Here is a 14311-nt window from a genome sequence, read left to right as displayed (position 1 = left end):
CGCACGCTCGCCCCGGACGCCCCCTGTCCGCTCGCCTGCGGGCAGCGCTGCCACCCTGCCGGCCATGGAGACCCCGTCCCAGCGGCGCGCCACCCGCAGTGGGGCGCAGGCCAGTTCTACTCCGCTGTCGCCCACTCGTATCACCCGGCTGCAGGAGAAGGAGGACCTGCAGGAGCTCAATGACCGGCTGGCCGTCTACATCGACCGTGTGCGCTCTCTGGAGACGGAGAACGCGGGGCTGCGCCTTCGCATCACCGAGTCTGAAGAGGTGGTCAGCCGCGAGGTGTCCGGCATCAAGGCCGCCTATGAGGCCGAGCTGGGGGATGCCCGCAAGACCCTCGACTCGGTGGCCAAGGAGCGCGCCCGCCTACAGCTGGAGCTGAGCAAAGTGCGCGAGGAGTTTAAGGAGCTCAAAGCGCGGTGAGTGAGGCCAGGTGGCGGCGTGCCGGGCGCAGAGTGCAGAGGGCGGACGGACCGGCACCCTTGGCCGAGTCCAGGAAGGGAGCCGGAGGGCGCTGGGCAGCTGACAACTTTGCTATATAGTCTCCTCCCTCCCCGGAACTGCCCAGCGGGCGACTGGCAGTGCCAAGAGGAATTGTCAGACCGGGACAGAAAGGAAAGGGGTCTCTGGGAGAGGGTAGGAATGTAAGGAATAATGGGGGCACTGGGGCTAAGCAGGGGCCCGCGACAGGGCCGCATTCTGTTAGGGTAGGATTTGACATCCATTTGGAGCCTGAGGGAGGGGCTTAACCAGCACAGAACTGGCCTTGCCAGGTATCGGAACTCTGGGCACTTAGACCAGGTTGGAATGGGTAGGTCCTGTTAGAAGTTTCTTGGTAGTCCTGGCACTGTGCCAGTTTCGCCCAGGCTTACTCTGAACACATGATTTCCACTGAGAAAGGTCCCAAGCCGGCATCTGTCCAGTGATACTGGACCCCTTCCCCAAGCAGCACAGTGGAGGCCATTTGGCATGACCTTTTCTTGGGTTCTTTTTAGCACCGGGAAGCTCTCCTCCACTCCTAGCATGTCTGGGACCTTTCTTGGACTCTGAGGCCTACCAGAACAGCTCCAGGAGATCGGCTCCCCCGCAGCTCCCACAGCCTTTGGCCTGTCTGGCCCAGGAATGCAAAGGAAGGAGGGAGGCCAAGGGCAGAGGCTCCTGGCACAGGAAGTTGTATTATGCCCAGGTCTGGGATAACCCTCCTCTTGGCCCTGTGCCTGGCTTCTCCAAGGGTTAGGGGCTCTGTCTTTACCTCCCTCTTCAGGGTGAACCACTTTTATTTCCCAGTCAAGTCAGAACAGTCTGCTCTGGCCCATCCTATCAGCTGCTGACGTTTTGATCTTTGCTTTATTAAACGGCTGGAATACAGTGACACTTTTGAAATCCAGCCGTTGGGATCTTCAGGCCACTCCCACTTCACCCATCCCAGCCCCACCCTACCACACCCTACTTGACTCCACCTTCTTTTCTAAAAGGGCCTTGGGGGAGCCTGGATGCTTAGGCCCTCTTCTAACAGCCCCCAATAATTTGGGTCTCCTGGGTCCTATATGAAGATCCAGACCAAAGAGCATTGAAGGTGCTTGGACATCCCTGGGGGGCTGATTGATGGCTTTGACTTCCACTCCTTCTCTCCATTTGCATGGTCTTCTCCAAACTCATGCCCTTCCCAGAACCCCTCTAGGTGGTGCCATGCAGATCCATCAGTCTCCTGAGGGATGGATCAAAATTGCCTGGAAAGATGGGTTCAACCTTTATTTCTGTCCAAGCGGATAACGTGTCTTTTCCATTAGTAACATGAACAACAGATAAGGAACCCCACTGAGTTAGTGTTCTACTCTAGTCCACTCAACTACCAACCCCTGCCTCCTGCTTTCAGATTCCTACGAAGGACATTCTTAGCAGATCTGGGGAAAACACTGATTGGGGAACAGGACCATTGGAGTCTACAGCCTCTTGTGCTCAGATAGCCACGACAGTCTGACTCCAGTCTCATGGTGCAGCTGTCCAGGCCTGGGACACCAGGCGGGTGTGTGCCCACGTGGGGTGGGGTGGGGTGGGGGTGGTGTGTGTACTTGTTATATTTAGCCACCTGACTCTTTTCTCCCCCACTGATCCTAACTAGGGAGGTTGGGCTTCCGGAAATGGGAGGTGGGTTTGCACACCTGGATCTCTGGAGTGTGGGAGGTGGGGTAGAGGAAAAAGGGGACTCAGACTGGGGGTGTCTATCCACTTATATATCTTTAATAGGAAGAGCCAGGATTCCTATTCTTTTTTTTTTTTTTTAATCTTCTGTGCTCAGGTTGATGTGGAGAAATGGCCAGAATGAAGAGTTGAGGGCAGGGGTTGTCCCAACTCCTCCCACCAAAGCCTAGAAAGAAGATGTTGTCTGGTTTAATATTTAATTAGAGCTTAGAGGTCAGGGCCAGATTTGGAATTGGGATGCTGAGCAGTCTGTGGTGATCCTTGGCCCAGCCTCAGCACCTCACCCTCAGCACCTCAAGTACCCCCACAAGTCTGGAACCCATTCTTGCTGCGCTGGGTTATAGGTACCAAGAAAAAATATTTTCCCAAACACACACACACACACACTCACTTTCTATTGTGGAACCCATGGTATTTGGACGCCTCAGTTTGCAGAGAATGGAAAGACTGAAAGCCCCAGCAAAAGCCCACCTGGGGTCCAGGCTCAGAACTGGGCCCCACCCCAGGCCAGACAGCTGGGTGGATGACTCAGATGCTATCCCCCTCTCCCCCTCCCTCCCACCCTGGTGACTTTACAGGAGACAGGGTGGAGACAGCAGATGTCTTAAAGGGGAGGGATGGGGGCCTAAATGTCTGCATCTGTACCCCTCTGCATCCTGGTGTCCCTTTCCTGCCTCTTTCCTTAGACTCTGGTGGTGTCTGGATCCAGAACTCTGGACAGTCACTATGGACAAGCAGTTAGCATGCAGAGCTGATTCTGGAGTTGTTGCCTTGGGCTGCCGACAGTGCAGGGTCTTTGACTTCTCATGAGGAACTGTTGGAGGAAGACTGAGTCAGAAATGGGGAGATCCCAGGCCCACAAAGCAGAAGCACCTCTTCCCCTCCTGAGGCCCTCGTGCTCTACAATTTCCTGGATTGCCTGCCTCTTGTGGCCCCAATGCGGACGGGCAGGGAGAAGGAGGTTGAGGTACTTACGGGTTCTGATCAAGATAAGCACAGCAAAGGCCATAGAGGTGCCCATATTCCCAGGGATGATAGGTCAGGGCTTAACTCAGGCTCTCTGACTTCTAGTTGAATACTCTTCCCATTAAACCTCGCTTCTCTAACTTGGGGGACAGGTTGGAGATCTGGGGGATAAGGTAAGGAATGGTGATTGAGACTCCTGCAGCATGGAGAGTCTGCCCTGAGGCCAGTGATCCCTTAATGTCCTTCAGTCCTGTCAGGGCATGTGAACACTTTGTCAATAGCCTTTGTCTCAGACTGTACCTGGAAGGACCCAGGACCCTGCCAGGCCATAGATCATGAGACAGTCAGAGCTCTAGGAGCCTGATGATTTCTGTTTTGAGCCTGTCTAAGGATTTGTCATGGGAATTGTCTACCTGGATGGGAAGGGCACAGCCATTAGGTTAATGGGGATGGGGGTCTTTGAGCATGCATTGCCCTTACCCTTATGTAATTGTGCCTCCTGATGTTACCTCTCCCAGCTACCCTCAGCCTTGCCCACATTCTGATTGAAAGGGCAAGAAGGTACAGTTCAAGGGCTAAAAAGTACTTAAAGAGCCCAAGGGAAACAGGAAAATCTTTTTTCTTTTGTATGGGGAATTGAACTCAGGGGCATTTAACCACTGAGCCACATCCCCAGTCCTTTATTGAATTTTATTTAGAGACAGGGTCTCACTGAGTTGCTTAGAGCCTCAATAAGTTGCTGAGGCTGGCTTTGAACTCTCAATCCTCCTGCCTCAGCCTCCTGAGCCACTGGGATTACAGGTGTGTGCCACTGCACCTGGCTGAGAATCATTGCTTTTTTTTTTTTTTTTTTTTGGNCCCTGGGCTCCAGGCCTGTGCTGTGTAATCCTGGCCAGCTCTGGGTAGCAGTCCTGCCTTCCTAGGACCTCTTTTCTAGCCTCTACACAAGTCAATCAAAGGGAGTCATTCCAGTGCCGACTGTCCCTGTCTTGCTACATGATACAGCCCTTTCCACTGTCATGAAGGAGAGGCACTGAAAACGAATTGTACTTTCCTACTAGTAATGAAAACAAAGAACACGCCAAGAGGGTAATGTCACAATAGTTAACCATTTCTAACACACTCTCTTTGGGACATAGAGAAGAATACTAGTCTTTTTAATTCCACTGCTTATGGGAAAATTTCTACTGAGAATAGCACTGACTATTAATTATATTCACATTGATTATATTTGATCTTTCTATGAATAACATGTTTTTTTTTTTTTTGGTACTGGGGATTGAACTCACTCAACCACTGAGCCACATCCTCAGCCCTATTTTGTATTTTATTTAGAGACAGGGTCTCACTGAGTTGCTTAGCACCTCACTTTTGCTCAGGGTGGCTATGAACCCGCAAGCCTCCTGTCTCAGCCTCCTAAATCACTGGGGTTACAGGCGTGCGTTACCACACCCGCCAGCTGAGAATCATTTCTTTTTTTTTTTTTTTAATTTTAATATTTATTTATTAGTTTTCGGCAGACACAACATCTTTGTTGGTATGTGGTGCTGAGGATCGAACCCGGGCCGCACGCATGCCAGGCGAGTGCGCTACCGCTTGAGCCACATCCCCAGCCCTGAGAATCATTTCTTAATAGGGCCTCCTAACTCCTGCCTCTCTGGGAGTTTGAGACTACATGGGATGTGCCCATTGCCCCCACTCATAATCCCTCCAGTGATTCAGAGCTCAGGATCAGGGACAGCTGGGGTGACAACTGGTAGGAGATGTCTTCACCTACCAACTGTGCTCTCTGCTCTTTTCCCCCTTGCCTCCTTCCTCCCCAGCCCCTCACCAGTTCTAGCAGCTGTGGCAGACAAAACCAAGTCTAGGGACAGTTCCTCCTATCATCTCCTTGGCCTCCAGTAGAGGGGTGACACAAGCCAAGCTGTAATATCTTAGAGACCTCAGGATCTCCTATCCCTTAGTAAGAAGCTAGGTGGTCCACCAACAAAACGGCACGTAATATAAAGCTGCAGAAACAGCCCTGGCCTTCAGTGTCCCTAGTTCTAGGATTGGCCCTACCTATAAATTGGCATGTGACCTTGAACTAATCTCTTTTCTCTGGATTTCCCTAGCTATAAAAGAGGGGATTATAGCAAAAGGTCTCCAGAGATCCCTTAGGTCCCTAAGTAGTACAGTGACCCACAAAGTGAGAAAATAGTCCTCTAAAATACCAAGCTTTTCAGCTGGGCACAGAGGGTCATGTCTGTAATCCCAGAGGCTCGGGAGGTTGAGGCAGGAGGATTGCAAGTTCAAAACCAGCCTCAGTAATGGTGAGGTGCTAAGCAACTCAGCAAGACCCTGGCTCTAAATAAAATACAAAAAAGGCCTGAGGATGTGGCTCAGGGGTCAAGTGCTCCTGAATTCAATCCCCAGTACCAAAAAAAAAAAAAACATGTTATTCATAGAAAGATCAAATATAATCAATGTGAATATAATTAATAGTCAGTGCTATTCTCAGTAGAAATTTTCCCATAAGCAGTGGAATTAAAAAGACTAGTATTCTTCTCTATGTCCCAAAGAGAGTGTGTTAGAAATGGTTAACTATTGTGACATTACCCTCTTGGCGTGTTCTTTGTTTTCATTACTAGTAGGAAAGTACAATTCGTTTTCAGTGCCTCTCCTTCATGACAGTGGAAAGGGCTGTATCATGTAGCAAGACAGGGACAGTCGGCACTGGAATGACTCCCTTTGATTGACTTGTGTAGAGGCTAGAAAAGAGGTCCTAGGAAGGCAGGACTGCTACCCAGAGCTGGCCAGGATTACACAGCACAGGCCTGGAGCCCAGGGAGGTGCATGGTGACCTTGACCTGCCTACCTTCCTCCCTTCTTTCACCCAACTGGCTCCCCCATCCTGAGGCTGGGCTGTGAGGAGGCTTTGGCCCTTCCTAATGCCTTTAGAAAAGGGACAGAATTTGGAAAGGGGGCTCTTCCCACCCTGCTGTCTAGTTGTGGGAGAGGAAGCCGGAATCCCGCCTGCCAGGAATAATTCTGGCTGTGATCCCAGGCCCAGCAGGGGAGCTGAGTCACTGTAGAGGGCAGAGTGTAGAGAGGACAGGAGACCCAAGGCTTATCCAGTCAGGCAAGAAAAGTCTGAGAGGTGGCCTGTCCTTGAGAACTGAGTTCAAATTTCAGCAAGAAGGACAATTGTACCTGGGTGTGGTGGCGCATACCTGTAATCCCAGCAGCTCAGGAGGCTGAGGCAGGAGGATCATGAGTTCAAAGCCAGTCTCAGAAACTTAGTGAGGACTTAAGCAACTTAATGAGAGGAGCCTGTCTCCAAATAAAATATAAAAAGGAGGTGCTGGGGTTTTTGCTCAGTGGTAGAGCGCTCACCTAGCACATGCGAGGCCCTGGGTTTGATCCTCACCACCACATAAAAATAAATGAAATAAAAGTATCATGTCCAACTACAACTAAAAAAATAATTTTAAAAAATTTTATGTAGAGAGCTGGGGATGTGGTTCAGTGGTTAAGCGCCCCTGGGTTCAATCTCTGGTACCCCAAAAAAAGACAATGGTAGGTACGTTTTGTGGGGACAAGTGGAGGGGAATGGGATAACATGAGACCCTTCAGGGTTGGTCAGGGTTTTGAGATTCTTCCCTCAGGGGGTCTGGCCTCTGGGCAGTGGAGAGAAGGCTCTCTGGGGATGGGAAAGCTCGCCCTTCTTCCTTTCTTCTCTGGTGCTGCTGCCTCCTGCTGGCTGGGAGAGAGCACTGCATCGTCCCAGGCTTAGTAGGAATGTGGCGGGACCAGACCATCTAGGTCCTCCCAGACTTCCTCTCTTGACGTTGGGGTGGGGCTCCTACACCCAGCCAGGGCTTTCAGGGTTAATAACCAAGCACCACCAGACAGAGGGGCTAATAAGTCCCAAGAAGGAACTGCTGAGTTGATTTTTTGTGAGGATCCCCTAAGTGCCCCACCCTGGGACCAGTAGCTTCCCTTCTTCCCCACAGGGGAAAGGGAGACACAACAGGGACATTCTGACTTTCTTAGGCCATCTTTCCCCTCTTCCCTGTGTCTGTTTCTTTTGGTCTATCCCCAGGCCCCACCCTTGCATTTTTATGACAATATAGGAATGGCTTTTGGAGCGTTGGTCCAGGAAGATGGAAAGTGGAGTTTGACACAGAACTTTGCAGTGTTGGTTTCTGAGGAAGCCAGCCCTGCCTGTTACCCAGGACCCCAGAGCTCTGGCCTCTGGCCCCAGGCTTCTCCCCCTCTGTACAATGCCACGTTGATACACCCAGCAGCTGTGACTCAGGTCTGGCCCCCTGCCAGGCCCAGCGCCTCTGCTGGAGTTGTGTCTGAACATGTCAACAGGCCTCCTATCCCTGCTCTTAGCACTAGCGCCCCCCAGACCAGCTCCTCCCTCTGCCTGGAATTAAGACCGACTTTGTCTTGGGAGAGGACAACTGGGAGCCTGGCTGCTCAGGAAGGGGATCTGAGCATATTTGGCTGGTGTCACACCCAAAAGAGGAATGTGGAAACTGAGCCTTACCAGCTGTGGCTCACACGTGCCGTGTGGGGAGATCAGAGGTGGTCCATACACGGGCCCTGCCATGCATGTGTTTTCCAGGTTTAAGACATCCAGAGCTTAAAAAGAAAAGAAAGAAAGAAAAGAAAAGGAACACATCCAGGGCTGGGGTTGTAGCTCAGTGGTAGAGCACTTACCTAACATGTGTGAGGCACTGGTTCGATCCTCAGCACCACATGATTAAATAAGATAAAGGTGTTGTGTCCATCTACCATTGAGAATGAATGAAAAGAAAGACATCCAGAATTTCACAGGTAAAGTCCGGGAGAGGCTCAAGAAGCCTCTAAGTCCCTGGAACACCTGCCCCCTCTCGGTTCCTCTTTTTAAGATCTCCTTTCCAGAGAGGACTGGCATCTCTGATGCCAAGGTGGGGAAGCTGGCTGCCCACATTCTGCCCTTACTGGAGAGTGGTCACTGACCCACAGACCAGCCAAGAAAACAGCAGCGGTTCCCTTGGTTACCTCTGGTGGCTGCACATGGCTGAGGGTTTGGGTAATGTTTGAGGGTGGTTGGGAGTGACAGATTCACTAGGCCTCTGTCACCCTGACTGGGGTGTCTCCCAGCAATGGAGTCAAAGGTTGACATGCCTCCCAGGCTATGTTCCTGTCTGCACAGCCTGCTCTTTTCTTTCTTTTTCTTTTTTGGTGTTAGGGATGGAGCCCAGGGCCTTGGGCACGCTAAGCAGGTACTCTACCGCTGAGCTACACCCCCAGCCCCATCATGCCATTTTCTGTGCTCTGTCCCTGTCTGCTGTGAGTCTCCTCAGGTGACTCAGTGGACAGATTATTAGTATCTGACCCTACCCTCTCCAGGCCTTAGTTTCCTTAACTGTAAAAGTACAGGAATTGTTCCAGAGGGTCCCTCTAAAAGCCCTGAGCATATGAAACATTTAGTCTCAGGGCATTCAGGGGAGGTCAGAAAAATCCCCAGACCCCATAGGTAAAACAGCATGTGAAATCAGCAGGGCTGGGCTCTGCTAGGTGGAGCTCCACTGAGGTGTGTGTGGGGGGGAATGGGTGTGGAAGAGGGGGCTGGGAGAGAGGGCAAACTACACTGAGAAGAGTTCCTGGAGCAAACTCCAATTTGGGTGGGTCAAACATATAAACTTTTCTATATTGAATGTACATTATAATATGTCTATGTAAAAAATTTTAAAAATAAAAGGAATTGCCAGGCGCTGCACGGCCCAGGCCTGGGATCCCAGTTACTTGGGAGGCTGAAGCAGGAAGATTGCAAGTTCGAGGTCAGCCTCAGCAACTTAGGGAAACCCTGTTTCAAAAAATAAAAAGGAAGAAAAAAGAAAAGAAAAAGGGCTGAGGATGTAGCTCAGTAGTAGAGCACCCCCCCCCAAAAAAAAAAAAAAAGAATTTACTGTTTTGTTAATGAGAAGGGCAAACGAGAGGGGTGACAGAGACAGGCATGCAGGCTGGGCGAGGGCAACACTTAGGGAGACCTGGCGCCCAGGGCCCTCACGGCCTGCCCAGCCGCAGGGGTCGCCCTGGCCCGGGAGGCAGGAAATGCCCCCCTTGCTCTCGGCCCCCCCCGCTCCCCCCCAGACAGAAGCCCGGCCCGGCCATGGGGAACTCGGAGGGCAGGTGAGGCCCCGAGCGAGCGGTGGGCCCAGGAGCCACCGGGCCTGTCCCCGCCGCCTCCCTCCGGGCCTTCCCGCCCACTAACTATTTTTAGCCCCCGTGAGGGCGGCCCCCATCTGGCCGGGAGGAAGCTGGCCTCTCCCTCCGCCCAGCGCGTCGCCCCCAGCAACCGGGCCCAACAGGCCGCTGCCGGCCGCCTGCCATATCTGGCCGCGCTGGGCCGAGGAGAGCGACTCCGACTCCGTGGGCGGCTCCGCGCCTGGCCCGGTGCCGCAGCGTCTCTCTCCGCTCAGCGACTGAGAGCCCGGCCTGCAGCCGCCCGCAGCCTGGGCCTAGCGGACCGCCCGGCCTCAGCCCCGGCCTGCTGTCCCCTCCCCCACCGCCCGCCCTCGCGGCCCTGCCCTGTCTCTGCCAACCGTGGGATGAGTTAAACAGGATGCCCAGCCCGCCTTGCCCCCAGAGGCTGCTGGAAGGCGGCGTGAGAGCGAAGAGCTGGCCCTCCGTGCCTGCTACCTGGCCTGCGACCAGGCCCCCTGTGAGCACTAGAGGATTTCCCGACCCCAGCCCTGGTATTGTCTGCCTGGGCATGAGTCACCTGAGGAGCCCAGGCTCCCACCCACTCCCAGCTGCCCTGACCTGCTCCACCCTTTCCTCCCTGCCTGTCCAGCACAGGGAAGATGGCACTCAGCATGCACCCAGCTTGCTTTCTGCCACCCCCAATGGACTGGGGCCTGGCAGCACCACCACCCGGGGACTGAATATGTGCCTTTCCCCTGCTAGATCCAAAGCCCTTTCCTAGGAAGAAAATGGTGTTTGGTGGTGGACAGGCAGGCCTAGGGAGGAGGGAGGGGAGGCTGGGTTGGGTCCTACCCCCAGCCAGCTCTCGGGTGTGTGCATGTGGCTCTCTGGCTGCAGAGCTCCTGAGGTCTGAGTCATGAGCTCATGGGCGATAGTGGCTTCTTCCCCACAGATGGGATCTCCCCAAGCCTGACTAAGAAACCACAGAGGCCCTTTCTTGCTTCCCTCTCTTTGCTCGTGGTTTCCCCCCATCTGCAGGGCGTGTCTTAGTTCTAATCGCCTCTCTTTCTGGTGCTAGTCAGAACCTCCAGGAGAGAAAGGGAAATGGCTCCCTTAATTTAGTTGGAAACCAATATATTAGAGCACTTGCGGAATCAGCACAGCAGCCATTTGGCAATTGCTGTGTACAGGCTGCAGGACCCTGGACCCGTCTCTCTGCCTCAGTTTCTGTAACTGCATAGCTAGAATGTCTATCTCACAGGGAGCTGTGAAGATTAAATGAGGTGATACTGTAATATTTAGAGAAGTGCTTAGTACATAATAAGCTCTACATAAGTGTTTGCTATTACAATAATGCAACACATAATAATGTGTTTATCAAAGACTGGCCACATACGTGAACAAGGGTGGTTCTACCACTGTCCTATAAGATTATATTGATAATCTAGTGACATTGTAGCTTAGTTTGCGTAAGTAAATTCTATGATGTTCACACAATGACAAAATTGCCTAATGATACATCTTTCAGAACATAACCCCATCATTAAGTGATGTGTGACATGACTCTATATTATTATTTTTGCTGTACTAGGATTGCTCTACCACTGAGCTACATCCAAAGCTGTTTTTATTCAATATTTTTGAGACAAAGTCTCACTAAGTTGCCCAGGCTGGCCTCAAAGTTGCAATCCTCCTGCCACAGCCTCTCAAGTAGCTGGAATTATAGGCATGTGCCAACCACACCTGACTGACTGTACATTATTACCACCACCGCCACCTTTGGGAACAACAGAAGGAAGTTAAAAGGTTAGACTTAAAACACAGAAAAGGAAAAAGAGGGCTGGGATTGTAGCTCAGTGGTAGAGCACTTGCCTACCAAGTGTGAGATACTGGGTTCCATCCTTAGCACCACTTAAAAATAAATAAAGGTATTGTGTCCATCTACAACCCCCCCCCCAAAAAAAAATATATATATGAAAGGAAAAAGAACAAAGCAACCCTGTGCCTGTTCGATTATAAGACCAGAGGGCAGGAACCAGGAACCATGCATCTCCATTTTCCTCAGCCAGTGTTTGCCAGGTACTTCCAAGGAAAGGGTATTTCCAAGGTGAACCTCAGGAGCTCCCCCTCTGCCATCTGAGGAGGTCTTGGAGCCAGGACTAGGAGGAGATGACTTTGAGATACCGTGTGAAAGTGTCTTTCCTGCCTTCTTGCCTCTCCCTGTTCAGGTTGGCCCTGTCCGAGGGGCATTTTGTGGTGGGGAGGGCAGTCTTCTCCATTCTCTATAGCCTTGTGACTTGGGAAAGCAGTGAGATGGAGGAGGAGGAGTCCCAAACCAGTGGCCAGGATAGACTGGAACAGTATCCCTGAAGTGCTTGCAGTGTTTGACACTGGGTCATCTACCTTCTTCTTCTGTCCCTTATCTGTACAAGCAGGATGCTGAGTTGAGCCGAGACTAAGCTGGTTCTCTAATTTTTTTTTTTTTTTTTGTACTGGGGATTGAACCCAGGGGCCCTCTAGCACTGAGCTGCATCCCCAGCCCTTTTATTTTCTGAGACACAGTCTTGCTAAGTTGCCTTGAACTTGCAGTCCACCTGCCTCAGCCTCCTGAGTCACTGCTATTACAGGAGTGTACTATCCACCAGCTGGTTCCCTAAATTCTGGGAGTCTCTCCATAGAGCCAGCTGCAGCCCTGGCCTTCGGGGTGGAAAGGTCTCTTCTGGGAGGCCCCTGCCAGCCTGGGAGCAGCCCCAGGAGCTCTGAGTCTAGGTCTGCTGTGTTGCTTCATTTACCAGGAGTTTTTCTTCATCCTCCCTCCTCCCCCTGCAGCTGCCTCAGCTTCGGAAAAGTTCTGAAGTCATGGAAAGTTGGGGCTGTGCTCCCAGCCAGGGGCTGGGCCGGATGGCAGCCAAAACCTGAGCTGGGTTTTGACTTTATTTTTAGCTTTTCAGGCTGAGAGGGAGGAGAGGAGACATCCTCTGGTCTAGAGGGCCTCTTTTTGCAGGAGACAGACACTGTTGCCTTGAACAGTTTGTTCTGAGGGGTGGATGGAGCAAGCGCACAGGCAACTCCCCTGCCCCTCTGGGTGTCCCTCTATCTCCATCCCACCCAGTGGAGCCCAGTTAGAGGGGAGCGACTCCTTATTTGGAATCTCCCAAGTGTCTCCTCCCTTCACAGCTTCTGCAAGTCCCCTCTCTCCTGCTTCAGAGTGAATTTGCTGGGTTGTGTGGAGCTTAGGGCTTTCGTGGCAGGAAAAAGTTTGTTAGCAGGGCTGTTCTCCTTGCTGGGTAGGTTTTTCCTGACTGCCTATGTCTCGTTTTCCTTTCTCCTGTCTGCCCTGGTGGGCCTGTGCTTGAGGGAAAAATAAAAAATAAAGAAATTTAGAAATGAAAGCAGATGCATTACATATGGCAGCTGACCAGGCTCTTGGATCGGCACGTCTGGAAAGTTCTTGGGTTCCCCAGAGCCTCCAAAGAACCTAGGACCTCTGTACTTCTACAGTTCTTTGGCAGAAGTAATGAGGGGCCCAGGAGGTGCAGGAGCAGGGTTATTGGTTCTACCCAGAGCTTTGCCCCGTTTGAAGAGCAGGATGCTCAAGGCTGGAGGGCAGATGGAACTGAAGGCTTGGGAGCCGCATCTGGGGCCAGATGCCAAGGCTTGTGGATAGATGAGTAGGGTTCAGCCTTCTCTCAGGGCTCCAGTGGAGGCTGGGACCTCCCCTATTCTGCCCAGATCAGTCTTGAGAGAGGAAAGGCCCAAATTTCCCCTCATGGTCCTTGTCCCAGGTCTCCCGAGCTCTAACTGGACTTTCCTTTCCCATAGTCCCATGTGTATAAAAGGGTTAGGAGAAGGGACTGACAAGGTTGGGGCTCAAACTGAGGATTAGGTACACAAGGCCCAGGGCCAGGAGCCTAGTTGTCGGGTTCTTCCGAGGGAGGGAAGCTCAGGCAGAATGGAGAGTGGGTGTTATTCAGGGAGGGGAAAGTTAAGGCCCTGTGTGGGAAGGAGCAGGAGACAAAGATGCCCTGTCTCTTTTGGAAGGAATGGGAGGAGAGGGAAAAGCATTCATATCATGGGATCTAGCTTTGCCCTTAGCCCCAGGCACGTTCCTGAGCCCTGAGTCATGGGAAGGGTGGAGAGGAAGGAAAGGGGTTTTGGGGAACCTTGTGGGAGGTGGAAGCCCAGCCCCAGAGTCTGGCAATGTAAACAAACCTAAAGTAAGGACGCCCTCTCCTGGCAGTTAGGAGGACTGCAGAGCCAGCCCCATGGGCTGACCTCTTGGGAACCCGGCCCTCACCATGGACCTGATTCCTCTGAAACCCACTCTTCCCTCTTTTCTTTAGCAATACCAAGAAAGAGGGTGACTTGATGGCCGCCCAGGCCCGGCTCAAGGACCTGGAAGCTCTGCTGAACTCCAAGGAGGCTGCACTGAGCACTGCTCTCAGTGAGAAACGCACGTTAGAGGGCGAGCTGCACGACCTTCGCGGGCAGGTGGCCAAGGTAGGACACGCTCCAGGGACCTCCTTTGACCCCCATCTGACACATGCACACTCATTCTTCCACCCTGGTCCCAGAGCTGTTCACTTGTACTAGTGTCACTTTGTCTGGCCAGACCATATTTGATCCTTCTTTGGCTGCTCCTGGGGTCAGTGAATTGAAAGTAATCCTCAATCCAATTGCAGTGGAGCTCATCTGAAATCCCAGCAGCTCTGGAGGCTGAGGCAGGAGGATCACAAGTTCAAAACCAGCCTCAGCAATTTAGTGAGGCCCTAAGCAACTTACTTAGCAAGGCCTTATTTCAAAATAAAAAATAAAAAGGGCTGGGGATGTGGCTCAGTGGTCCTGGGTTCCATCCCTGGTGCAAAAAAAAAAAAAAACTGATTAAGCTGGATGGGGTGGGGTGATGCATGCCTGTAATCCCAGCAATTTGGCAAGCTAATGGACAAGGATGGTGAGTTC

General features: G+C 52.1%; 1 protein-coding gene across 1 annotated transcript in view; it reads left to right on the top strand.

Moving 5' to 3' along the window:
• The first annotated feature begins 10 nt into the window (after positions 1-10).
• The window catches only part of Lmna (lamin A/C), a 22434-nt gene continuing 8133 nt past the window's right edge, over positions 11-14311 (top strand). Inside the window, exons 1-2 of the mRNA XM_015502736.2 lie at positions 11-420; positions 13696-13852. Coding sequence (XP_015358222.1) covers positions 65-420; positions 13696-13852 — 513 coding nt within the window. The 5' untranslated portion in view covers positions 11-64. The remainder of the gene's footprint in view (positions 421-13695; positions 13853-14311) is intronic.

This window comes from Marmota marmota, unplaced genomic scaffold (genome assembly GCF_001458135.2).
Source record: "Marmota marmota marmota unplaced genomic scaffold, marMar, whole genome shotgun sequence".
Taxonomy (NCBI): domain Eukaryota; kingdom Metazoa; phylum Chordata; class Mammalia; order Rodentia; family Sciuridae; genus Marmota; species Marmota marmota.
The sequence above is the reverse complement of the archived record's forward strand: the minus strand, read 5'-3'. Positions and strand labels throughout refer to the sequence as shown.